The sequence below is a fragment of the Melospiza georgiana genome, chromosome 4 (assembly GCF_028018845.1).
Source record: "Melospiza georgiana isolate bMelGeo1 chromosome 4, bMelGeo1.pri, whole genome shotgun sequence".
Taxonomy (NCBI): Eukaryota; Metazoa; Chordata; class Aves; order Passeriformes; family Passerellidae; genus Melospiza; species Melospiza georgiana.
The window spans coordinates 68091606-68116515 of NC_080433.1; the positions used below are offsets into that span (position 1 = coordinate 68091606).

The 24910-nt window shown below is 35.4% G+C and overlaps 1 protein-coding gene across 1 annotated transcript in view; it reads left to right on the forward strand.

The window, feature by feature from the left end:
- The window catches only part of ORC5 (origin recognition complex subunit 5), a 66706-nt gene that overhangs the window by 10757 nt on the left and 31039 nt on the right, over positions 1-24910 (forward strand). The window contains exons 7-14 of the mRNA XM_058023219.1: positions 1907-2018; positions 2374-2504; positions 4188-4236; positions 4804-4894; positions 7039-7091; positions 9207-9319; positions 12685-12732; positions 14905-15015. Of these exons, the coding sequence (XP_057879202.1) occupies positions 1907-2018; positions 2374-2504; positions 4188-4236; positions 4804-4894; positions 7039-7091; positions 9207-9319; positions 12685-12732; positions 14905-15015 (708 nt within the window). The remainder of the gene's footprint in view (positions 1-1906; positions 2019-2373; positions 2505-4187; positions 4237-4803; positions 4895-7038; positions 7092-9206; positions 9320-12684; positions 12733-14904; positions 15016-24910) is intronic.

Here is a 24910-nt window from a genome sequence, read left to right on the forward strand (position 1 = left end):
TGCTAGAGAGTTTTCTCACACTTCTCCTGGAATTGTGCCTCAGTAAGTTTCTGATTGGAGTAAACCACAGTGTGCTTTCCTTTCTTGCTTCTGAGGCATCAAAACTTTTGCCTTGAAATAAGCAAAAATGGTTCATTCCCTGAAAAGAAACTGAAGACAAAACTGTAAGATGCTGGTACTTTGAAATATCTGAACATGTAAATAGCTGAAATTATGCTTGTTATCTCAAGCTTTTGTGTGGTGCTCTTAATCTTCTGGTCACATTGATTTCTCTACTGAATGAAGATTGATTCACAGCTGTGTTCTTAATCCTGACAGCTGGTGCATTTTCTGCCTCTTTTTGTCTGTTCTGCCCATGTTCTGGATTAGGCTGCTCTTGAAGCAGAAACAACCTGTTCTGCAGGGAAGGGAGGCAGACTTGGGTCTGTCATTGCTGTTCAGGGATCAAAACCCCATAGACTAAGATTTATATATGGCAGAGGAACAGTCCCAGATTCAAAACTAACCTCCAAACAAATCTGTTGTCTTCAATGCTGATATTCCAGTTGCTTAAATTCTGGATTCTGGACTGAGGCTTTTTAAAACAGTTGTGCAGCCAGTGTTGCAGAGCAATGTTGTAGGAGCAAATCTCTTGCATGTCTTCCTTAACTGGAGTGAAAGGAGGCCAGGAACACCTCTAGTAGTAGTGAAGGATACAGTGGGACTGGCAGGTCAGTGCTGAAGAAAAGGGAATGGATGCTTGATTTCTCTGAGTACTGAAGTTCTTCATCTGGATGATCAGTCAGGAAGTGAGCTGAGTGTATATTAGCACTTCTGTCAGCTGAAACATTTGGAGTTCTGGGAGAGGAAACCAGCTGAAAGAAATGCAGAAAGGTACTTTCTTGTTGAAAGCAAAGAAAATACTTATGTTCCATAAAAACAAAGAAGGAACAGTAAAGAATATGGGTGGGTGCGGCTTCACCAAGAAGTGGAAAAGTAACTAAAAAAGAAGATTTTCATTACATTTCAGGGAAGGGAATAGCATTTAAATGTCTTTCAAGTCATTCACAGCACTGTCAGTTCAATCAGGTCCCTTCCTTTTGTTTTATGGAGGTGCCTTAATAGTTTTCAAATGTCTTTCTTGAAGAACAATATTTAAAAGCATCTTTTGTTAGGCAGAATTTTTAGTAGGGTTGCAAAAACCTTGCAAAGAGGAAAATGACACTTTATCTTCACAGGTAGTTTTAGCTTCACATTAAGTAGCTAATATTTTGAAGGGTTGCCAAAATAAAACAATGTAATTTTTAATATGAAGCATTTTGTTACCTATTGATCAAAACATCCAATCAGAAGCAGGCATTCTGTCAATAAAAACTTAATTACAAAAATATATTACTATAAACAGCTCCACTGTTATTAACTAGCAAAACAGTTGGGAGAGTAAACAGGTAATATTACATTTTTAGTTTGGGAGGTCTATGTGTTTGTCTTTAAAGACCAGATTGACTTTTAAATAAAGTAAAAGATATCTTGGTTCTAGAGGCACTGAGTTTTCTTTTTACTTTTTAACTTTTTCTGTTTGCCCCAAAGATCTCTGTTTAATTATTGAAGTAAAATGTTCTCTTAATTTTGGGGTGGAATCTACTTGGTATTATATCACCCCAGAAAGCTTACATGTCAGTGAAATGGCAGGGGTTGGAGACAAATATCATATAATTATAAAGATTTGCAAATGTATGATCTGCTTGATTAGGCCAGCTGAAGCTTTAATGCAAATTACTAGTATAGAAATAAACTTTAAATTTAATGATTTTTGAAACAGAAGAGTCAGAAGAATAATTTTTTGATTGATGCTCTAACATGCACTGGATTTTTGTTATTTCCCTGCTTGTCACTCTCTCATGTGGTTTTTTCTTTCCCTGTGTAGACTGACAGAAATGTGACAGTCATTCTGCTCAGTGAAATAGTGTGGGAACTGTTCCGTCCAAACATGGGCTGCTTTGAGCCATTCACCATGTATTTTCCAGACTACAGCATAGGTAAACTCATTTTTTAATCTGCTTTTTGGGGATTATATAACACTCTGTCAAAGGACATTCAAAAGTTTTTCCAGCTTTATCAGTGTGCCTTGTACAGAGCCCAGAATATGTAACAGCTACTGGAATGTACAAGTCTGTATTCACACAACCTGTAAAGATCTTGTTTTTTTCTACTTTCCAGAACATCTCCAAGGGATGTTTTAATTCAATTACATTTGCTGGTTCTTCAAATCAGTGTAGCTTTTGGTGGATTTTGTTGGGGTTTTTTAGTGATGGGTATTGTTTGTTTTTCCACAAACGTGGTCGATTTATTAAGTTGGCTTGAAAACGGCAAAATTTATTTTTGTTTAAACAGGACATCTGCAGAAGATCTTGTCTCAGAATCATCCCCCAGAATATTCTGCAGATTTCTATGCTGCATATATCAATATTTTGCTTGGTGTCTTCTACATGGTCTGTAGGGACCTGAAGGAACTTCGGCATCTGGTGAGATGAGCTTCTTGAGAGTTGCTGTTTTGTTTTGTGATCTTTTTTTCAAATGAAAGTCTAGACTTATTGTTGAATGTGGACAAAGGAATAATTAGAGATTATAGAATGGTTTGGGTTGGAAGGGACCTTAAAGGTCAAGTTCCAACTCCCCTGCCATGGGCAGGGATGACTTCTACTAGACCAGATTGATCAAAGCCTCATCCAGCCTGGCCTTCAGAACTTCAAGGGCCATCCACAGCTTCTCTGGCAGCCTGTTTCAGTGTCTCACCACCTTCATAGTAAAAAAAGTCTTTCTTATATCTGGTGTAAATTTGCCCTCTTGAGAATGTGTTAGCTTAAAATGTAGCTGCCTTTAAAATCCATAACAAAGGTTGCAGTTGTTTTGTGGCTGTAAAGGGCTTCCAGTGTTGTCTAGTTTTCTGGTAATCAATTGAAAGTACTTAGAAAAAGGTGTTTTAACCACATAATGTAATAGTAAACAAGCTTAACAGAAGAGAATTAAGTTACTTGATGGTGACATTTGTACAAGCTTATTAACAATTACCAACATTATCTTAATCCAATTATTTAATTACCTGTATGAGGAAATTTTACAAGTTCGATGTTATCAGTGAAGAAATCAGTGCTCCAGAGATGATCTGCATGTTCTGCCTGTGTTTCCCTCAGGAACATGCTGCTAAATTTCAGCTGAACTTATCTGTTCGTATAAAACCATACAGGTTTTGTATGCAAATGAGATTGCTGGAGACAGAAATGGAAACCAGGGTCACAGTTCTTGCAGAGATGTACTTGAGGGCTCTGCTTATGAGAATTTCATTAGGTTTAGATGCACTATTTGATTGGGCAGCACTATGAAAATACTTATGTGATTGGACCCTAAATTCTTTGTGGTTGGCAAGTCTCTTCTATGGAAGATAGTGACAGACACAACTGAATGCAGGTTTCTGACCTCCTTAGTGTCTAATATACTCTAAATGTGTATGCTTTTATGTGTGATTATTAATAATACATTCTGGAATTTTGTTAGATTTATATATGGATGTTACACTTTGAGTTTTGTATATTAGCACAGAGATTTATGTAAGTGCAGTAGGACAAAAAGAGAATCTTTTTCTGAGGATTGGTATTTTACAAAATTCTGTGTGATATTGATTTAAACATTTTAGAAGAAAGTCTTGTTTATAGTGTTCTCAAAAATCTCTTAATCTTACTTTAGGCAAAAGGAGTTATTTGCATATGGAATATGCTAGCATGTTTTTAAAGAAATAATTTTTGAAAAAAAAAATCATTTCTGCTTGTGTTTAAGTGTGCTGAACTTCTCCTGGAATGGAAAGTTTTATCTGAAAGTGAAGGGAGAAAGAAAAGTTCATTGTAACATCTTTATTGCATTTATAATGATAAATTATTATGTTAGTTAAAAAAAAATGCACTGTCTGAGTATGATAAACAGATCTTGCTGAGCTCAAAGCCATGTAACCTGTGATAGATTACTTCTGTTTGTATTTTATAGTACAAAAATGTTGCCATTTGTGACAGTATAATGTTTGTAAGCAAGTGGCATAATTATTGACTTCAAAGGATTTGTTGGCTTTGCAAAGGAGATAATTACCCTGCTGGTTATAGTCTGTAGCTGGATCAGATGGATTGTACTTTAATGTGTTCCATTTCTGCTTTCTGTAGGCAGCGCTCAATTTTGCCAAATACTGTGAGCCAGTGGTCAGAGGGGAAGGTAAGGCTGTGTCTGTAACTGGAGAGGTGTGTGAGAGAGCAGGTGCTGCTCAGTGGGTTTTGGTGAGGACTCTGCTCTGATCCTTGTGCTGTGGTGGCACAGTGGTGTCTCAGGTCACAGCAGCAGTGCTCACTCCAGTTGTACCCAGTCATTAGCACCTGCAGCAGAAGCAGTACCTGCTATTTGGTGGTGGTGTTTTAGGAAGCAAAGGTGGAAATACCCTGAAACTTTCCTGCTTCCTATTAGTCTTTCTCCTCACTCAACCATCAGGACTTTGACAAAGTAATGGGCTAAGTTATTTCTTTGTCAAGCTAAGAGAAGAAAGAAACCAAGAGGAGAGGTTTTGTCAAGCTGATAATCTTGAGATTATCTCAGAACAGTCACAGAGAAACAGCCTCGTGTGGCAGCATTGCTTGCTGGATGGATGGTGATGGTGCATCATGCTAAAGCAGCAGGTCAGAGTCAGGCTGTTAGGCTGTGCCATGCCTGTGACTGTTCAGGTGTCAGGGATGAGTTTTAGTGGTGTATGAGTTAAATGTTAACAGAGTTGATCCTGGCTTGCTGCAGCAAATGAACGCGACACCCGCAAACTCTGGAAGAACATTGAACCTCATCTGAAGAAGGCAATGCAGACTGTTTATCTCCGGGAAATATCCAGGTAATTTGGAGGGCATAGGCTTGTTTGCTTTGTTGGAGTTGCTGTTTTTAACTGCCTTCCTCTCACTGTGTTTCATGGCTAGTGTTTCTTTTTTGCTGGATGTAATCTTCTTTCTTTTAATGTGCATTTCTTGCTTGCCATACACTGTTGGAAATAGCATATCTCAGGAGGAGATTTAAACAAAGTGGTATTTGTAGAATATAAAAGATTCAATAAGTAAAGCAGTGGCAGCAGGTTTTGTTCTCCTTTACAGTGATGCTGGATCCATTTTCTGTAATGTATGAAACTACCAAGCATGGGAATCCATCACCAGAATATACAGGCACAGTTTAAAACACACTGCTGTGTGTGTTAGCTTGCCAGATACTCACTGTACCAAGGATGTGTGCAAGCCTCAAAATTCTTGAGACGTTGCAGATTTTGAGTATCTGTGTTTCTTAGCTTTGTTTGATAGAGCCAGGTTTGTTTGCTGACTGTGCTTTCTGACCCCTTATTTTCTTCTCCAAGGGCAATTTTTTTCTTACATGGAATTGCCATTTTGACAGCATTAAAATCTGTTTTCCTATTAATGCCTATTGTTCTTGGTATTGTTTTAGATTCCTTGTTTATTTCGTAAGCTGCCAGACTGCTAGAAAAAAGGATGGTGGTATTTATTCACAGTGGTAATAACTGGCTTGGGTTTAATGTTCTCTCCACCCTTAAGATGAGTGATTCTGATGTTACACTATGTGAAGAGAGATCATCCAGTATTGCTTGGTTTCTTTATCTCGGTAAAAACATACTGACTTTGTTCCTTTAAATGCCATTGAGGCTATAGAATATTCTGGTCACAACCTGAGTGTGTAGTAGAAGTCTTTGCTAAAATTCTAGAGATGTGATCATTCCTTCAAAAACAGAATTGATTTTGCTTTTTTTCAAGCCAGACTTCACTGTAGCATGCAGCATTTTACTGTTTAGCTCAAATATTTATTTATAGTCAATATTGATCTTCATTACACAGTCTACTCGGGATCTTCCTGACTTTTTATATTGTGTAATTGCCTACTCTAATTAGGTTGTAATAAAAGATTATGGTACAAAATAGCTTGTGAATTGTTTCCAAATAAGTAATTTCCCTCTACAGTGTTCTTTGATTATAAATTTGAGCTTGACTTGATTTTTATTAGAGATTCTAGCTTTCTGTCTAACAGTTCTAGGATTTAAGTAAGTACTTGAGGAATTAAAATCACTATGTGAGTTTTTCTGGCCACAGAACTGTGCTTACTCTGTTTTTTTTCTTGGCCATGTAATTTATAGTGCTAGAACTTTGGTATCAGCTTTTGTGCTACCTGAACTGAAAGGAAAATTAACCTTTTTCCTGCCTGTAAAATAGACATTGGATAAAACCTTAACTCACTGATGAGTTGTTTTGTCATTCATTGTAATTTAAATATTACCTGAGCTCCCATTACACTGTTTTTATAAGTGTTATGGCTTAGGGCTGATAAACTCTGTTCATGAGGAACTTTAAAAAACAAGCCAAAATAGGTTTGTTGAAGGAGCTGTCTTTTTGTAATCCCCTTGTGGTGTACAGAATGATCCAAAATATGAAATTGCTAGCAATGTCATTCCTTTAGGGAAGTTTTAAAGTGAATTTTTTTTTGCTATTTAGGAAAACACCAAACTACTTGGGGGCATTTTTCACTGACAGAATAATCCATCTTGATGACTTCCATTGACTTCAGAATTACATTATGAAGTAATAGTATTATTCTCACAAATATAGACAGTTATTAAGCAGATTGAAAAGAATTAAAACTGTTGGTGTTTTTACTTTTTATGCAGTTCTGCATTATTCTTGAAACTTGGAACGCTGTGGATGTTTGCTTACTCATGGTATTTGGATGGGAGGAAATAGGTATTTTCAAATTGGATCCCTTATGCCTTAATCTAACATTATTTTTTGCTTTTTGAATCAAATGCATAGTCTGCAGATTATTAGCATTTACACGTGAGACAGTGAGACCATGTATTTTAAATTATTCTCTCACTAGCTGTATCCTAGCCAGTGTCACAAAATTAGAATATATCAAGCAAGTAGCTTTCTCTAAAAGACTGTCAAATACTGTGCAGATCTTTATGTATTTGCATTGTCTGTCTTTCAGCTCACAGTGGGAGCGTTTGCAGCATGATGGTGGAGAGCCTGGGCAACTGAAAGGTATCAAACACAGTAACTGTGGAGGGGTGTGTGATGTGAAATGATGTGAAATGTGCTTTTTGCTTCCACTTGGTCATTGTCACCTGAGAACATGTGAATGAAACCACACAGACAAATCTACCTGTTGGTATTCACTTACAGTTCAGGGTAATTATTGTTCTTTGAGGTGTTCTAAAAAGAAATGTTTCTTCCCTATCATATGTATTAGGAGTAACCTTTCCTAATATCCTTTGCAGGTAAAAGCAGTCTTCTTTACATCAGTATTTTATATGTCAGAATGGGTGAGGAATGGCCTGAGCCCTGGTGGTCAAACCTCTGTGTGCCAACTGGCAGAATTGTCCAAGTGGGGAGAAGAGAATGTTGTACCTGGTGCATTGCACCAAATTAGCACATTCCTAAACAAAACACCTGTCCTGGTCCAGATTTCTTGCAAATAGAAGTGTCAGAAATGCAAGTGTTCTTTCTCTGTGTTCTTTCCTTGGACAAGTAGACCTTTGTTGGTTTTTTACTTTAGGCAGGCTGGAAAGTTGAATCTTAATATATTTGTCAGCCTTCATTTACAATTTAGAAGGAATACTGAAACATTTTGCAGGTGATGTCAGTTGGTCATGGTCTTTTGACCAGTTTTTGTTTAGGGACCATTTTTTATACTATTTGTCATGACAATTCCTTGAGATAAATGCAATCATCAGACTGTTTCCTATGTTTGGTTTATGATTGGTGAATTTTCAACATTTTTGACCAAAGGAGTTTGATTCAAAGTGTCCTTAATAAACACTCTCCCAGATGATCATGAAATATTTTGCACCTGACAACCCCATAAAGGAAAACTTCATTTTAAATGCATTTTTATTAGTGTATGTAGTAGGCAAAAATTTCATGTTGTTAAAACAGCGTTCGATAGCAATATGCTTGAGAAGTTGTTCTAATAAATAAAATTCTAACTCTAATAAAGGTGTAAATCATCAAATAGTTCAGTGTGTGCTGCAATATTGGCTGACCAGAAGAATGGAGAAAAACCAGATGTTTTTGTGTTAAACTAAATTGTCTGTCTGCAAGAGTTTATTTGGTGTTGCATGTTATAAATAGCCTGCAGTACAAGAGAATCTCTTAATTATGAGTGAAACTAAAACTGCTGTTCTTTTATGCTTATGTGAGAGGAAATCATTATTAGCAGTCATTTAGGATGCCTTTCCCTATACTGTGCATCCTAAATAATAATTTTTAACATGTTTAATTCTTTAGTCTTTATTTGCTGATATTTGTGGATTAAAGCATAAGGACACAGGTGCTTCACAGAACAAGAAACTGTTGAAGTAAAAAGTGTAAGCAGAGGGCACAAGAGAGACCCTTTAATTTCTGTAATTAACCAGCTGATGAAGGGTGGTTTGATGATACTTATACATAAGCATGTAAAACAAGAGCAAGAGACTGTAAGGATAAAAATTACAAAGTAAAAGTACTTTGAGTTCCCCTCAAAAAGAGGGGTAAGCAGGTATTCACTATACTGTAGTTTTTGTGGATTTTAATATCTGTGTTTAATCTTAATTAGGTATACATGTATACAAGGAGGCAGAGTCAACTGGTTGAAGTTTAAAATTTTTTAAACATTTTCTGTAGGAAATAGAACAGTGACTAAAAATAATTTATCACAGATGAGTGCAGCACTGCTGCTTTCTTCGCCGTGCCAGCCTTGTTCCTGGACAAGCTGTTTGATGGTCTAGAGGAGCCTAAAGGTTGAATCTTGAAAAAACTTACAGTTGTATATAAAAGTATCACTTCATCTGCCTTGTTTGTCAGGAGGATTCCCTTAAAAGAAAGTAGCCTGTAATTATTTACATTTTTTTTTTCCAGAAGATTTATGAATCCCTGATGCTTCAAGTGCAGTTGCTGAGAGTCTGAAAGGTTGCAGAATGTTACCTTTGTGTCATGCTCCTTGGCCCTTCCCTGAGTTTGCATCTGTTATAATGGGGCTGAGAAAGTCATATTTATTTAGTTATGGCACTAGAGCAGGAGAGAAGGAAAAGAAAATGAATGCAGGGATGTTTAATTTGAAGTCTGTGGATGTTCAGGCTGGGTTTTGGTTAACTCATGAACTGTTTGTTTATTTTATAGGACTTTCTGCACATACCCATGTGGAACTGCCTTATTACTCCAAATTTCTTCTAATAGCTGCTTACCTTGCTTCCTACAATCCTGTTAGGACAGATAAGAGATTCTTTCTTAAGGTAACAAAATTCATGTCTTAGTGCTGTTAACTGGATTCCTGCATACTGAATTTCATGGTATAAAACTCTTCAGCTGTTTGTTTTGAGCTCTGTTTCTGTGTGCACTTCATTTGATTTGATGAGCAGCTTTACTGTAGAACATATACTGTGATTGGTGATGATCACTGAGTGATATAAATGTCTAATAAATCCAAATTCTTCATGTCAAATTATGCATAAAGCTGTTATAGCATGAGAACTGTTCTTTGCTTTTCTGAGTTGATACAGCTTTGTTTTGACAAGATTTTAGTGGAGTGACCACAGTGTCCTTAGATATAAGCTACACTTAAATTTCAGAGTAAGGTACAAACCAAAACTGCCTTGGCCTTTAATGAGATAAAATGACTTATAACTCTGTTAGGTTTTTTATGGAGTTCTGAGTTTTTGGAACAGAAACATACAAGCAGTTGCTTTTTCAGGAGGTGTGGTTACATTAGCTGGTATGTGTTGTGTTGAAATGGTGGTAATGCATGTTTTAGGATGGATGTGTTAATTGTTACTACCAGCTCCTGGGCTAAAGATAATTTTCTGATAGTTCTTGCTATGTACATGTTGATGGGTTTTTCCTTCTTTTTTTCTTCTTTTTTTCCTGTGAGCTAAGTTGTGGTCATACTGCAGACAAGTGCTGTGGTGCCATGAGTTGGTGTTTTATGCCTCTTCCTGACCCAGGATCTTCAAGCTCCTCAAGCCTGCCTCATTGCCTCATTTTGGGTTATTTGACAAAATGTAGGTGGGAAGACAGGTATCAGAAAAGTGATCAGGCAGTTGGGCTTTCTATGCATTTTACCAACTATTACAGTATGTATTTGATATATGCCTGTGTGTATAAATACATGGCATTTGTGGTGGATACGTGTAAGCAATTAAAGAAAATGAGGGCAAGACAAATTTGTAAAAATATTACTCCCTCTTCAAAAAAAATCATAGATACACATTTTGAGAAGTTACTGCAGTTTCTAGTGATGAAATGTTAGTATGTTTTCAGTTTAAACTGTGATATGATCTTACTGAAAGCTATAGGTGTTTCTCCCTTCTATTGACTCCTTTCCTGAGTGAAGGGTTACTTGTAGTAAGTGTAGATAGGCAAATTTTCTTTATAGGCAAGCCTTGTTCTTTGCACTTGGCTGGAGCATTTTCTTTGTTAGAGATTTTTTTGCTGAAGAAATGTTTCTACACAGAAACAGGAGAGCATGCAAGAGTCAAGTCTGTAGAACATGTACAAAAAAGTGCCACATCTTCCTTGTGTTCTCTGAACAACCTTTTCAGCTTAGGTTTTTTTCCTTTCTCCTTTGTAGTATCTCTGCATGAGTTTCCACTCTTGCACGTGAACTGTATTAAAGTTTTGTACAATAAACATGAATTTCTAAGGTTTTTGAAGCAGGGGTCAGGAAGGTATTTCTATCAGGTATTTTTTTCCAAAGAACTGGTGAAGCAAAAGTCATTTTCCTTCATGTGTTGCATATCAGTTAGCCCTTCATCAGGTCTAAAATTGAACTTCAGAAATAGCTGCATCTCAAAGCCCAACAAAACCAACACTTTTGAGGGGGTTTCAAGCTCAGTATTTTTATGACTGATGTGAACAGGGGAAGTAGAATATGATTTTTATCAGGTTTGTAGTGAGATTCAGAATAGATGACAGAAAAGTATCTTCTGGAGTGATTCAACTAAGGACTGAAAGAAGCAAAAGGAATGCAAACAAAAGGATGGTCACTGAGTTGCTCCTGTGCACTACTCTGTAGATGCTAGGCTATACTACAGCTAAAATAAAGTCACAGTTTGGGGCAGCCTGGAGTGCTAACAGCCCAGCAGAGTAGGAAAGTGATAGTTGGCACCATTCCTTTGGTTATGTGCAAATTCAAGAGCTTTGCAGTAGATGGAGAGAAAAAAACAAAGCTGGTTTGGAACTCTTTAAAACAGGAAAGAATAGGAATATTTGCCTAGGAAGTCCTTAGAGAAACAGTATTAAAAGCTAAATGAAAATTAGCTCTGAATTACGTGGGGTTTTGTGTTTGTACAGAAACAGGATACCATAAATACCATATGGAGATCCCAGTTTGTTGTGCTCCATCCAAAGCATTCTGTGTAACCTCAGGCTTGATCACTTTCCTCTCTAAAAGGTCATGGTTAGCACTGCAGTCAATTTTTCAAAGGCATGATGAAATGATTGCTTTGCTGTCTCTAATTGTGTTTGATATGTATTAGCTGAATTAGCTAATTTTTCTAATCAGATAAATCATGTGAATTGAACCTAAGCCCTCTCTGCTGTTTAGCTCTGCATAAGTCTTTCAAGTAAAGCCCCATTTACTAAGATAATTTTGATGTGGCTGAGTATTGATGGCCACAAATACTAAGTATAAGATTTTAAACATTTAAATGAAAAAATAATTCCTTTATTTGAGTTTTTTTCCCTGATTCATTGAGCATGCTTATAAGGTATATTAATAAAGGTATACTTCTCAGGGCTGTGGAAGAAGGAAGAACTCATCAGGTGATATTTTGAGAAATAGTACTTAACTATGTTTAACAACTATTGCACCTCTTCAGTCATTTTACGTCACTTACACCTCATCCTTCATGTCTCTTGGATTATTTTTTTTAATCCATTCATTTGTAACATTGTTTACTATACTTCTGCCCTTATCTTGCCCTCACATTTTTAGTTGAGATCCAAGAGCACTTGGCTATTTTCTTTCAATAGTCCTTCCTTTTTAAAGACAATTTTTAAAATGTGCAGCTTTAAATTACATTGCATTTCTTCACCATCCACCCCTACCCCTTCACCCTCCCCTATTCCTTCCTTTTGTCATTTAGCTCAAGAACCTTGAACTACCTTGGTATTGTATTGATTAAATTCCTGGTTGTCATTCTGCCAACTTTTGTAGCGTCCAAATTCTGAAATAAGGTCAATAAAAGGTGACAATTCTGGTGGATTTATACAGGGATACATTTTTAAAATCATGATAGTCATCATCTGTCTTTTTTATTAGATGATTGAGGCTATGAGGAAGATGATAGCATGAAGTCATATTACCAACCAGTTTTTACTACCTCATCAGTTCCTGAGTAAAAAAAAAAACAACTTATCCATTTCACCAAAAAATATTAGCATGTTGTGTTTTGGCTTTGCAGCACTTGGGGCAAGATGAAGCAAGAAGCTGGGCAAGTGTAATTTTAGGGCTTCTAGTAAGAATGTTTGGTAGTGACATCAAAGACAAATACTGGAAATGTAATAAAGAAGTTGACCTACAGTAACATACTACTATTTGTAGTGTACACATTATTTATTAACTATTTTAATTATCTTTGCTCTTGTCTGTTGTTTGCAGCATCATGGGAAAATTAGAAAGACCAACTTCATGAAGAAGCATGAGAAGGTATGTATTTTATCCTCCTAAGCTGAGCTTGGCAGCAAGTATTTTCTTTCCACTGTACTTGTGGGTTTGTATTACATTTTGTGTTATTGATTACTGTAGAAACATCAGAACTGCAGAAGTAACAATTTTTGGTGCACTTGTTTTGTATGCTACAAATTTCTGTGAGATACAAACATTTTATTAAAACTGTAACAAAATTTTCTCCTATAGCCATATTTTTGTGTGCAGCAAAGTGTGTTTAATAAAGCTAGTTAAAGGACATAATAAGTGGAGCTGCCAAGAATCAGCATTTCTCTCAAAAATATTTTTATATTCTTTAAAGAATTTTTATACAAAGATTTCTATAATGGGGGAAATTGAAATATAGGGATAAACAATTACAGATGTGGTGTTATAAATAGACTCATTTGCTTCAATTGGTGTGACAGTTTATGGCAATATACCTTTGCCCAGAGAAGCTTGTCTGAAGACTGATTTACAGATCAGATTCACCTAACTCTAGTGGGTGCCTGCATCTAAAGCAGTTTATAGCCCATGCAGAGTCAGTCAATGCAGTCATTGGAGTGAGGGCTGTGATTTGGCTCTTACTGAAGCAGGTTCTGTGTTCAGGCAGATGAATTGCACCACAAATTGTACTGATTAGATTTCTACTGGCTGTACTTGGAGCTGCAGAAACTGGTGGGGCTGTCTGTACCTGCTTGGCAGGAAGCTGACATTGGATGAAATAAATCCTTCCTTAAAACTTTAGAAATAGCAAGACTAAAAATCTATTTTGTGATTCACAATTGTGTCAGTCCAGAGGCTGTGGGGTTTTTTTACTAGAAAAAAATCAATCTTGTGAATTGGGGGAAGAAACTGACTTACTATTCTATTAATTGCCCTGTTGCTGATAAAAGCAGCATTTGCTTGGTTTCTTTGCATGGTTGGCCTGGAATGATGCTTTTCCAGTGATAAGTGAGAGATCTTCCTGGTGAATCTATTTTTGGCCATGTGTTTCCATGATTTTTCACACTGCTTGCTTTGTTAGCCAAGAGGTAGCTTTGGGGACACCTCCTGGATTTGAAAACTTAAAACATGTGTTGGAAATAACATTTGATTTTGCTGAAGAAATGAGTGGTTGTGTCTTACTGATGGCTAATGCCACAGAGGTGCTGGTGGTATATTTGAGATGTTCTTTCCCAGAAGCATTTTGAAACAAACTTTCTGTTGAAAATCCTATTTAATCTTGGCTGCTCTGCTAGTAAGAATAAATCAATGTACTCTACAAAAAAGGAAACTGGATGTCAAAGTAGAGAGAATTAAACACAAACTTAAAATAAAACAAGTATTTCCCTTGTAAGAACTTTTGGAAGTGTGGGTCATAAATCTCTGTAGTCCTAACTATACTCCCTGAGTTGGAGTACTGCCCAGTTCTGCCTTATAAACTGTACATTTCCTTTTTGCAGAATTGGTTCTTTTGAAAATGCTTAGCATTGAACAATCAGGACTTGGTATTTCTTTGAATTGAAGTGAATGCAATGCTACTACATACAATAATCCATAATGCCTGAAATGGCCATGGGTGTCAGCTGAGGTGTGGGGTGTGCATGATGCACAAGAGCTCTGTAGATGTGAGGCTGAGCAAATCTGCTGTTCTGATAACACAGTTGCCTTGGGCTCAGGCATCTGAACTCTTTGTTTTAACCAGCTGAACCTGTGGGAGGTGTGTGCACTGTGAGTGTTACCCACACTCTTTGCCTTGCCTCTGGAATACTCTGACCAGTTTTGTTCTCCTTCTTTGGAAGAAATCTTTAAGCTCCCTACCAACACAAGCCATTCTGTGATTCTTTGAATGCCATAAAAAAACATAACCGTTCCTCTTCATTCCTTAAACTGGGCAGGGTCATTAAACAAAAGTAAATGTATAAATCTACTGACAGGAAATTTGGCATGAGATCCTCTGTTACTGCTCAGAAATGTTCCTTTTTATTCTGCAATTTGAACACTTGCCACGTTAAATAGATCTTTCTATATCTTGATCAATAAACATGTATTCAGTGTATTCCATTATGTGTAAGTAGGCTGTATGAAACACTACTGAATCATAGTGCCTCCCTAGAGGCCAAAGGAATAACATCATGTAGTACTCCAGGGAATTAAGAAATGGGTGAAAAAGTGTTGTTTTTGTTGCAGACCAGCAATCACCTACTTGGGCCAAAGCCATTTCCCCTGGACAGATTGTTAGCAATATTATATAGTATTGTGGACAACAGAGTTGCTCCAACTGCAAATATATTTTCCCAGGTGAGTGTGTACTTACTTTTTTATTTGCTTTTTAGTGTCTGGAATTCACCAAGTTTTAACTGTTTTTTAAGTCAGAATTCTAATTAAATGAAATGAAAAAACAACCACAGCAGGTGATTTAAATCTAAGGTTCAGAGTAATATTTATCTCTATTAGTAGCTGTGAATCCAGTACTTTATCTAATAGTCTGAAATCTGCTAATAGGTAACTTTTCCCTGGTCCTGGGCTGTGGTCTGTACTGATCAGTTCCTTGGTTTCTCCCTGAAATCTGTAAGCCTGTTTGCATTTCTGGTTAGGTGTTTAAATGTTCGCTGTCCCATAGCCAGAATTAGTCACATTGTTGCACACATTGCTACAAAAATGTAGTTGTGAAGAAGCAGCAGAGGGAATAAGGTGCTTACAGGTGAGCAGTGTTTGCTGTGGTACATGAACCTGCTGTTCTCCATTTGGACAAAATGTAAGTCTTGCAGAGAAGAGGGAGTATCCTGTTTCACTAGATGGCAGCATAGCTGTAGAAGTGAGTGGAATTAAGTAAATCCAGTGGTTTCTCAAGACCTCTGGGTTTGTCAAGTGTATATTGACCAATTCTGGGTAAGTAAAGATGATTTTCTACTATCAGTTTGATTCTTGGATGTCATTTCCACCTTAGAAATTCTCAATTTCTTCCTTCTTTCCAGCTGTAATTTGCTTACTGAAATATTTCCCACCTTTCCCTGTTAGCTATCAAATTTAACCAGGTAATATTTCAGTTTATTTTATGCATTCATGTAAAATTCTTGGAACATAAGTGTTTATTTTTTAGGATGTTAGTTGTGTATTCTCTTATTTTTGGCTATCAAAAGCATTTTGATACACACTAAATGTGAATGTATTATATAACAGTATTTTACAGTATATTTTCAAAATTAGTGTAGCTGCATATTTTACAGTTATTCCAGGTAAGAGAACAAAAGTCAGTATTCCAATGTACAGTTAAGTAGTACTGAAGCCACAATTTGTACATATTATAGTTCCACCTTAGGCTAAATTACAGAATTTACAAGTTCAATGAAATGCTTTGTTCTGATTTAGAGTTTGCACTAGATGGCAGTGTTATCAAAGAATAGTTGATAGTAATTCTTTATTTTCTGAATATCTGGAGATTAAGCTATACTGATATTAAAAAATTGTATATAATCTTAACCACATTAGGACAAAGAACTTGAAATAAAATATGTTTACACAATAATTCAATTTTATAAATTATTTAAGAGTATTTTTAGTTATAAAGCGATTTTTACATTAAATTTTAATTTAAAATATTGAAGTGTCCACTGCAAAATAATAAAAAATGCAACAGAATTTAAAATAGGTTTGGAAAGTAGTTTAAATTAGGCATAATATTTAATTGCTTTTCTTTCTTGAATAGTTGAAAACAATTTGTATTTCAGTGATTTTTTTTTATTGGTTATTCTGTAAATATATTTTTCAAAGAAAATATTTAGGACCTGGCTTATCCTTGTCAGTACTGATACATTTTACTGTTAAATAACACAATCTTAAATATTTTGTTTGCGTGATCAGCATGGAAATAATAATAAAATTATACAGAAATTTAAAATGTTTATGTCAAATATTTGGCTTCTTAACTGACTCATGATTAATTTTATGTGCTTTTTAATTTGTAAACTCAAGGGCTGTACATGAAACAAATATATATTAATTCTCCTCATGTACTATCAGAAAATAGCATGCCTTAGCTTTAAAGTTGGTCAACAATCACAGTCAAGATTCAAGAAGGACTGGCAGCTGCTTTAAGATCTGTCACTTGCTGATTTTGTGGTATTTCTTATTGCTTCTTGTTTTTCTGTATACTTTCTATTCACATGAAAATTTTGGTTATTAGCTTTTCAAAAGTGAAACTTCTGTGCTAATGAGCAGCAAAATTTCATTTTTCCTCTTAATGGTAGGTTTTATTGAAAATGTTTAGTTTTTCTAAATAGATTTTCAACTTAAAATTTGAATCTTAATCTTCTGCCTTTAAATATCATAGTCTTTAAAATGGTCTCATACCTTTTTTCAAATCAAGTGTTAGCATGTTTGTTTTGCAAGTGTGATCTTTGCAACCAACACAAAACTAAAAAACTTCTGCTGTATCTTCTTGCTGTAAGTAGGTTACAGGAGATAGAATTGGGCCCATTCATTTTTTAACTTTCTCACTTATATAACAGTATTTTACAGTATTTTGGTCTTCCTCACTAACTAGTACAAAAGAATAGCAGAGGGTGTTAAGGGAAGCAATTTTCCACTTCTGCAAATGGTAATTTTTTAGTTGCTCCCTTAAAAGTTGTAATTTCTCTTGGGTTTGTGCTCTTTTTAATCAAACTTTGCACACATCCAGTAAGGTTTTTTTGAGACAAAGTTAATGGAAGGTTTGGAGGTTTTAATTATAGCATCTTCATCTCAGTACGTACATGAATTGTTTGTATTCGTTTGAGATATTCCCAGTGTTCATTTTTATCCAGAAAATTCACTGTTTTTCTTATTAATTTGTCACAATACTATTTTTTTTAGCACATTGTGTATTAGTTTAACAGGTTACTGAATTGAAGTTTTTTTGCTTATTTTTTAAACCAAGAAGATGGAATTTAGAGAACTATTGATTTCTGGAGGCATTTGAGAGGATGAGTTCTTAAAACGTTTGTCTTCAGGCACAATTTTGTGTAATAATTTAACAGATTGAAGATGATATTGCAGTCACAGTACATTCTGTGCTGAGACAGAACTTGCACAGTTGATGGTCTATGGCTGAGTATGGGGCTGAAGAGTTTTAAAAGGTAAAATACGGAGAAAATGGTGAAAGGATGAAAGTGCACTTTCACACAATGCTGAAAGCTGTGTGACTCTGGGTGTGCAGTCTGCATCCTACAACAACAGAAGCCTTAGAGTTTCCTTGCTTGGTACAGCAGGATCAACCAGGAGTATTATTTGTGTCTCCATATGGATCCAGTGTGCAGAAATATTCATTGTGTCCAAGGGCAATTACAGCAGAATGGAGGGATACAAAGAAACTTTGTAAAGCTTGCTGAAAGTGCATTCTGCAAAGGTTCTGAGAGTATTCAGTCCTAGTTTGTATAAGAGTAGTGTTTCATTTTAGGTTTCCCACAGAAAATAGACAGAAATACAACATAATGCTCTTCATAAAAATGTGCCTTAGTATAGGACACAAATGAATTTATGCACACAGCATTGGTCAAGAATTATCAGCACCAATTTAATTTAAATGAGGTCATTTTACATTGAAGAGGGTAGGGGCTGTTCATATCACAGTCAGTGAGGAAGTAGATGTTGTTGTTATGGTTTACAAGCCAAAATTAACCAATGTTTTTTCCTCTACCAAAGTCATTCAGTAATTGCTTCAAGTCAATTCAGTTCTCCTGGCCATTTTTCATTTTCTAGGCATTTTATCTTGCTTTTGCTTTCTTGTGAAATAGCTTTTCATAAAGAGGATTGATTAGATCTACTTGTAGTTTTGAGCTATGATGTTATCTAAGGTAAAATGGAACAAAGCCCTTTATCTTGCATACTTTTGCATATTTTATTTCTGGTAGTACATCCCTGAATATTTGGAAAAACACCTAGGATAACTTCACAGAGTATATAATAGCTGAAAATTACCAAAGAGGTAACTAATCAGTAACTTCGGTTTTGTTTACATTTTCACTTTAATGCCCTCAAATTAGGTCATCCCAGGTTTGGCAAATATTTTCAGATAGTTCTATAGTTTACTATATTTGGCAAATATTTTATATACTCTTTATATTTGGCAAATATTTTCAGATAGTTCTATAGTTAGGATTTACTTCTGACTCTAGTGCATTTGCAATCAGAGATTTCTAGGAAGGGTGTTTATGAGTATATGGAGACACATCAGGTTTCTTACACATAGTCTGTATTTCATTTATTAGACACTTCTTATCTCCTTGATGCTGGATCTAAGAAAGCCATTTGAATTTTCTTAACAGCATCACAAATTTATAGAACTAGCTAGTTGTAAATGTGTAAGAATTTGGAATGAAGGTTAACAAACCTAAAATTTTTCAATCTGTTGTAAAGATAAACAGCGTTGCAAATTGTCATCCAAAGAGTAAGAACTTTTCATCTGAAGTTAAAATAAATGCAGTAGTGTGCCTACTCAGTAAATTGAGTAGTGTGTTCAGTGGTTTGTGTGTTTCTCAAAGACCCCAATATGATCTGGGTCTATGAGAAGCACACAAACCACTGATGTACATAACATAATTTCAGCTGGAGGGAGCCAGAGGAATATAGTTTTCTGTAATTAAGAGAGGAAAAAAAGTGCCCTTTCTTGGGATGTAAGATTTTGAAGAGATTTGTTTTCTATTTTCTTGCTTTCTTGTCTGCCTTACATGAATAGAATAGGGAATATCTAATATTCTTTATACAAACTGCACCAGTATGAGGCAATTTACCTGCAAAATTTCTTTGTCCTGTTGTGTTGGAAGTATGCTTTATGTCTTTCTTTTTCAGATGATAATTTAATGTTTAAACTGCCCTTTATTTGTAAATTGACAGCCATGGTAAAATTTCAGTTGCAAGATTGGAAAGATGCCTGATTTTGTTCTCTACTTACTTGATTTGTATTTTGGCCTCTGTATGTCACAACCTTTCTGGACACCAAATATCCACATTCTGATTTTAGTTCTAACTCTGTTACTGCATTACGTTAGGTTCTCTTGATGTAGCAATTTGATAAAGAGGAATTTGATTCTGTGATTCTCTAGTTCTGTGACTCAATTCTGTGAGTATTGTCAACTTAACAGGTTTTTTTCAAATGGAAAGCACTCTTAATCGCTTCTGCAAGCTCTGATTGTATTAATGTTTAAAAATAAGAAGGTTTTCATTCCACATTTGACAACTCTTGACTGAATAAGGATTACTCATTTTTTGCTAGATCAGCTGTATTGTGTTCCAGCTTTCCTTGCTGTTGGAGGGACTGCTCATAGGAACATTTTGCATCTGGTTTTAACACTATTATTTAAGACTAATAGAATACTCTCCATTTAAAAAGTGAGCAGGTGGGTGAATTTCTACAGAAAAAGGTCTGGTTTAAAATGTATGTTGTTCTCTACTGTTCCCTAAGAGGCCTTATTATGAAGAAGAACAAAGATAAGTGGAGCCATTTTTATTTTAGAGTATGCAAGAAATGCAGAGCATATTCTTGTACTGTCAGTACAAGATGTTATATGTCAGTAAGTAGATTAATTTTTAATTTTTTAAAAATAAATGAAATGCTGGAAAAATGAAAGTTCCTGCTGATTCTATTAAACCACCTTCCTTTGCTTTCCTATTACTCTGAAATTCCACAAGTGTTGTGCTTGTTCTATTTTTGGATAAATGGATAGAGGAATTGCTGAAATTTTACCTGAAATAATTGAGAAATTCATAGCAGACATTAGCTACCTCAGTGTGGGAGGTGACTTTGGAAGAATATATTTCTATCCTGTTCTCAAATGAACTTAACATTTACACCTTCATGACCCAAGTTCATAATGCAGGGAGATTTCTTGTTGTCTGGTTGAATGTTTTAAAAAAATCCTTTCTATCTATCTGATAGATAATATTGCAAATTGGTTCAAGACAAAATTGAAGCATATCACACATCTAATTGTGGAGAGTGCCTTTGCTTTATATATCCATTAGATGCTGCTGAGATTTGGGAGACTTGAACAGTTGTGTACAAAAATATCTAAATGTTTGAATAATTATTTTATACATTGTTGAAAGGTGGAATCATTAAGTAGTGAATATTCAGAAGGAAGATGACTGTAGAAGTTACATTTATCTTGGAGTTGATTGTGTATGTAGATTTTCTTGAATTTTGTTTTTGGAATATAAGCAAATATATTCTCATGTATTTCCCTATTTTTATCACTTCTTGAGTTCTAAAATTACAAGAGAGGATGTCATCAGCCTCTGCTTCTGTCCTATTGATTTAACCTGAAAATGACTGCATTTCACTGTCCTCTTGCTTCAGAGGAAGGTACATAAAATTGCACAGCTTAATCCATTCTGACCACAGGAGGTGTCATCTCCGGAGTGATCCTTCTTTACTACCATGCAGGGGGAAGCATTTATTTTTACAAAAAAATGAACTATATGGAAAAAGGTCTTAAAAGCTTATGTTTTAATTTTGTTTTTTTTTTTTTTCATGAGAACTATTTAGAATTACTGTATTTCTCTCTGTCTGGTCAGTCAGAAGATCTTTAGAGCTTTCCAGTGACAGGAATGAGCAAATATAAACCGTAGACTCTGGGCTTATCTCATTCTCATTACTGGTCTAAATAAATTTCCCCTCCTCTTTCAGAGTGCAGTGAAGATAACTAAGGCACATCTTGCCAGCACAAAATATCTGTTAGTCTGCTGTAACATCCTATGTCTCACACAACATTCATACATAACCTGTATATCCCCACATGTTTATTGTCCAAGTGGGTTTGTAGTACAACCTTTTGATCCTGTGACTTCATGGTTGCCCTTACCTAAAAGATTATTTTTGTATTGTTAGAACATCTTTTTTAGCAGCTGTCAGTTTGTAGCTGTGGTTGTTTTTTTTTTTTTTTTTAGACAATTTTATATTCTTACTGTTGTATTTGAACCTAACTGTGTTTGATCCTGTATCCTTTTATAGGTATATTATGCATCTGACAGACTTTATTTTCCTGGATCTGCCTATTGGTTAGAAAGTGTAGTAATCTATTGATCTCATTGTACTGAATTGTATTGATCTCAGTACTCTGTTGATTTTCTGTAGGTTTGGGAAGATGGTGATAAGAGGTAATAAATAACTCCCATTTTCTCATTTTCTGTTACTGGTTACTGGACTAATCTGGCAGAAATTCATGAGCTGAAATGGGAACTTAATGTGATGCACAGCATGGTGACATAGTTAGCACTTTAGCACTGACTATGGCAGCTTGAGAGAGCCTGCTGTTAAGCAAAAAGAAAGGAGAAAACGTTACTTTTAACCAAATAGCTGACTCTATTTTTTTCCAACTCTGAGCATAGCTGTGAAAAAAAATAAAAGTATTCTTACTTCAAGTACTACTTTCTAATTAAAATTGTGAAGAGACTGATATGCGTGATTCCTTCTAATTTTAATTGATGCAGAAAAGATATTTTAGAAAAACTAATAGTGTTTTACCTATAATGTTGTTTTGATCTTATTCTCATTTTTGGAGGTATATTGATAATACAGCTTTATGATTTCTTAGGAAACTTTGTTAATCAAATCCTATTCTATTTTATATGAGTTTTTTCTTTACAGTAATTTAAAGTAGAAAACTTACCTTATTTCTGTGAGGAGCTTATAGGTTTCAAACCTTACTCTATGGCTTGAAAACAGTGTATTTTAAAAGACAAATCATTGTGAATTATTGGAAACTAGTTTTATGGAAGAAATTTGGGTTATGACAAGGGATAGACTATTGAGAGGGAATGGGGAGTGAGGACTTCAGATGAGATTAAGTTTATCAGGAAGATAAAGTGAATTCCTAAATATCTTATCTAGAACAGTTTACTGATTTCTAAACTTCCTTGCTTTTTGATCTTAGTTTTTTTATTTGTGTAGCATGTCCCTAAGAATTTGCTGACCAGGAAGTAGCTGTGTTTAAGGCTTTGTGAAATGTATTTACGATTAAATTTTACTTTTTTGATTTACTTTAAATTTAGCGTATAAATGACTTTAATTTCAGTATATAATCTGTTAATAGCTTTCACAAAGTATTCTTGTGGCCCTGTGAACATATTATATATTCCCTTGTGCCTTTCACATGTCTTAGATTGCATGCTATATAATATAGGGAATGTGTTGTATCAACCAACAGTTTCTTTAACTTCTGTTCCCTCAGCACATTATTTGTAAACAGTATTTGAAGCTTCCAATCTTAACTTATCTATGAAAATGTGTTAGTGTATCAAAGAAGTAAATATGAATACATGAAAGACAAAATAGAGTTTTCCTCCTTCCAGACTCTTTCCTTTCCATCTCTTTCTCTACACACTTACTTAGAAATTGGTTTCATGCACTTACTGGTAGGAACATCGTTTAATACTCCAGGAACGAATTTGTGCTGTGTTTACATCAAGCAGTTGCAGCTGAGGCTTGTTAGTGATTGCCTCCCCAATTAAAAAAAATTCTTTACTGTGGTACATGAACTCCTATTGTTTGGAGATAAATAATCAGCTCATCCCCTCTTTAGGGAAGAACAAAGAACATAATAGTACATCTGGTTCATGTGTTAAGACAGCAAAGATTAATTAAGCAAGTACTGCACAACCTCTCTTGATAACATATATATCTAAAAACAGCCTGTATATTATAAGTTTTTTAATCACTTTGCTTTAACCATTTAGTGTATGCAGAAAGTCTATTTCAGAATCACCAGCTATTCATGGAAATAAGATAGGACACAATACTGAGATAAAGCAAATTAGAGCATTAAGATAGAATTCATTAGTTCTCTCTCAAATCTCTTGTTTTAAGCTGATATGCCTAGAAAGATATGATTAAATACTAAAAAGAACCTTTCAAGCCCCCAGGTGACATCATTAATACTCTTTTATAAATTCTCTCTTTCGTAGAGGTGATTTGACTGTTTTCTCTCACCATTTGGAGTATGATCTGTTTGGGACAAAGAACCATTTCCTTATTGAGCATTTGTGTAGAATCTGGTTATTTGAAATGCAATTTCAAAACTAGAACTAACTGGAGATTAAATAGTTACATTGCATGCCCTGTTTCTTCACATTCCTGGTAGCTGGAACTAAAGTCTAATTCCAGCTGAAAGGCTACTGAAGGCCAATTTTACCTGCTGTACTTTTTGCTGTCATTGTCTTTCAGCCAAAACAGCTTTACCAGCTCCTTGGTGTTCACATCAGTGAGTTGTAGGGATGCAGATATCTTGTCAAGATCTTCATTTGACAATCCTTTGCTTATTTAATATATTTTACTTCGCTGCACATACATTAATGGATGCAATTGCAATTTCAGTAGTAGCAAGAAAGATGGTTCAGAATCACTGGTTGAAGGGTTGGCTGGAGTGTTGCACTCTTTTTATTGATGTGCTCCTTGGACTGCTTATTATATTGTCCCATGTCATCCTGCCCCTTCCTAATGCACTCTCACATCTCCCTACCTACAGTTTGTTCTCCTTAGGTATTTACACCTCACCTGTCACTTCAATTCAAATTATTTTGCTGTATCACATGTGAAATTAAATTTGTAGAATTGTATCTGTACCGTTCTGTCTTTAGCTTCCATTTCCTAATGAGGTTGAAAAGTCCTGAGACTGTGCCCATGAACAATGTTAGAGCATAAGGTAGCAAAATGGTGCATTAAAGAATATGTTGGATCACTTTGGTGAATGCTTGTACCGTTTCTGCCCTGCCAGCTGCAGTCAGTTCTAGCTACTGACTTTGTGCTTGACACCCCTCCTCCCCTAAAGACCCTTTGCTGCTGGCTGTGTTCATTTGATAGCAGATAGTGGGGCTTGCCACAGTATCTTGGAAAAAAGAAGCAGCTGCATTGAAAGAGAGGATTTCAGAATATGAAGCTTATTCACAAAAGAATGCCTCTTGGTAGATGAGGAATAGTTAGGAATTTACATAATCTCTCTTCTCCATCTATGGAAATAATAACTGGAAAATATTTGGGGGGAGCAATGTGGAAAATTGATAGCACGGTGTAAGTAAATCTCATTTAGGGAAAGTTTATATTCTTAGTAAATGTTGCAAATATCATTCATTTAAAATACGGAGAATGACAAAACAAGGTGAGACAAATCCTACAGTAGCTTAGACTTGGAAAAGCTGTTCTGATGATGATGATGATGACAGT